General features: G+C 40.8%; 1 protein-coding gene across 1 annotated transcript in view; it reads left to right on the top strand.

The window, feature by feature from the left end:
• LOC102377593 (perilipin-2-like) overlaps nucleotides 1-1,454 on the top strand; it is a 6,681-nt gene extending 5,227 nt beyond the window's left edge. Inside the window, 3 exon segments of the mRNA XM_006030858.2 lie at nucleotides 303-493; nucleotides 1,096-1,237; nucleotides 1,240-1,454. Coding sequence (XP_006030920.2) covers nucleotides 303-493; nucleotides 1,096-1,237; nucleotides 1,240-1,403 — 497 coding nt within the window. The 3' untranslated portion in view covers nucleotides 1,404-1,454.
• Nucleotides 1,455-2,681: the final 1,227 nt, after the last annotated feature.

Raw genomic sequence — 2,681 nt, forward strand, 5'->3', positions numbered from 1 at the left:
TTAATGGAAAACAGTGGGCCTCAGGATTAATTTTTTTAAAGTTTTTTGGTGCTCAGAGATGCAGATGGATATCCACCAGGGTTTCAGAAGTAAACCAGACACCTTAGTACTTTTGAAAAATCTCACTAAGAACCAATTGACCGTTTAAGCACCTAGATACTTTATAAATATGGCCCTGAGTATCTGAGATGGGCTGATTGAACTGTCTGGCATCACATTGTCAAGTAAAGATTTGGAAGTAGTCAGTCTGGTCTAATGCCATCTCTTTATCTGGCAGAATAATCTCATTTTTTTTCTTTCAGTTAAACCCACAGCATTAGCAGACAGGCATGGAATAGCCTCCGTTCAAAAGCAAGAAGATTATAGCAGTCACCTACTTGTGTATTTGCGAACCATAATGATCAAATTCCAGCAATATGCTTGCCAGTGTTCCCAGGGAAAGGTGAAAGATGCCAGCCAAAGCGTGTGTGAGGCTCTTCAAACCAGTTGCTTGGTAGGAATGCAGTTCTTTTCTTCTTCATTCTTGTCTCAGGGAGATTTTGAGCTGCACTACAAAATAATTGCTCTTCTTGAATGGTTTCTGAATGTTCTCACTCTTGGGATGTGCTTGGAGCATATCACAGGTTCCTGGAACCTGCTAGTACAGTGGCTTCCAACCTTTTTTTCATTTGCAGACTCCTAAAAAATTTTGAGCAGAGGTGCAGACCCCTTTTGAAATTTCAAATGGGGATGCAGACCCCTTCAAATTGTAAGCGTGGGCATTCACATACTTTTGACTAATCATAGTCATCTTCCACAGACCGCAAGTTGAATACCACTGTTCTAGCATATTGGCTCATTGAAACACTTTGTAGCTCCACTGTTTGGAGGGCAGAGCTATAACAGTGTGTGTGCTTTGAGTGATATAATTTCTTCCAGCTCTGGTATCAAATGAACATATAATTCCTGATGCCTTTGTTCAGATCAACTATCTAAGTAAAATAGCTTGTTATTGGGGGGAAAGGGGGAGAGAGAGGGAAAACTAGTATAGATTTCTCCTACTTCAAAACATCTCCCTAAAAGTTGTAGCTCACAGTGTTAATTTGCTTCCTGCAGCTGCTGAAGCATTGGATCATAGCTCTGATTCATCCTATCACCCATCTTCTGAAGAGCACGTACCTAGGCCTACTGTTAAGCATAGAAGAGTTCCCCATCAATTTTCAGGGCAAAGTGCAGCAAGTTTCTAATGCCATGGAGATGCTTCATTCTCTTTTTCTGATTCCTTCCTGGATTTGCCTAGAAGAATCCTTTCCCCAGCATGGAAGAGACTGACCAAGAAGTATGAGAGTTTAAGTGAGCTTCAAGAGAATGCACCTTTGTCTTGGTTTGTGGCACCCTTCAAAACCTTAAGAGGTAGAACATAAGCAGACTTCACATAAACAGATGTGGATAAGAAAGTGCAAATGCCAAACAAGGAAACCATTTAGACCATGGAAATTTAGAAACAGTTGAGAAACAGGACTAGAACTCTGAGTTTTGTGAACTGGACTCTGAGAGCTGTGTGCCAGAATAGCCTGGAATTAAATAAATCAATCAGATTTTTTTTAAGGTCCCCTCTCTTCCTAAACTTGGGGGGGGGGCAAGGTTGGGGGGCAGGTTTAGGGGCTAAAAATAGGCCCGTCAAGATCAGGGGGGTTGGGAGTAATGTATCCCTGGGGTTGAGTAGAGTGGCTAGGTTTCTCCTCATTGGGATTGAACTGTGAACACATATTAGCATTCACAAGATTGGGTTAACCATTTCTAAATTCAGATTAACCCGATCTTGATCTAAATTAGTGCTCTTAATCAGATGCACTTTTTTTGGGGGGGAGGGGATGATTTAAGCCATCTGCACACCTGTATGTACCTTTAGCTGTGCCCTCTTGTGCCTTGAACAGCTTGTATACGTACCAATTATTGCCATATAACATGTTCATTAATGCACCTTAACTACAGCACATTAAAAGTTTAGTGCCTGTAATAACTATATAATAATAATAATAATATAATAATTACTAAGCTTAATGTGCTGTAACTGGTGCTACTGTGCATTAGCACAAACAAATGCTTTTTTTGTTATGCTTAATGGTCATTGGACTAATCTACTCTGCATTAGCACAGTTTTTGCCAGCTGCACTAGTGTGCAGTAGAATGGGCATTAAGCATCTTGTGTAGATGCATCCAATGTGACTTGCCTGGCTATGCTGGAGTGAAAAGGGAAATAATTTGAAAATCATTAGTCTGTGGGGAATGAATCAACATGGTCTTTGGCTCTGGGCATGCTACCACCATCTCAATGCAGGAAGAGACTTATAGAGACAACAGATACATTACCTCCCAGCCTGTCCTAAAAAATTTGCATAGCACAGACTTGCTTCTTCCTTGCTTTGCACCTTGTCACTTACAGCAATAACAAGTGAGCATAAAACATTGTCACAGCAGATGACATGTAATAATAGGAGCAAGGGCTGTGCAAAGCTTCAGTCATTGATTCAATTCGGCGAAGATTTGGCCCGATTCGGTTGCCAAGTCTCCGAATAGAATTAAGAGACCCTTTAATCTTTCTGAGTCAAACTGAAACCCTCCAAATCAGTTCAGAGAGATTTGATGGTTCGGACATAGACACAGCTTTAAATGTTTTTTCTACATACCTCAAGGTATCA

The sequence above is a fragment of the Alligator sinensis genome, unplaced genomic scaffold (genome assembly GCF_000455745.1).
Source record: "Alligator sinensis unplaced genomic scaffold, ASM45574v1 scaffold498_1, whole genome shotgun sequence".
In the NCBI taxonomy this organism is placed as follows: Eukaryota; Metazoa; Chordata; order Crocodylia; family Alligatoridae; genus Alligator; species Alligator sinensis.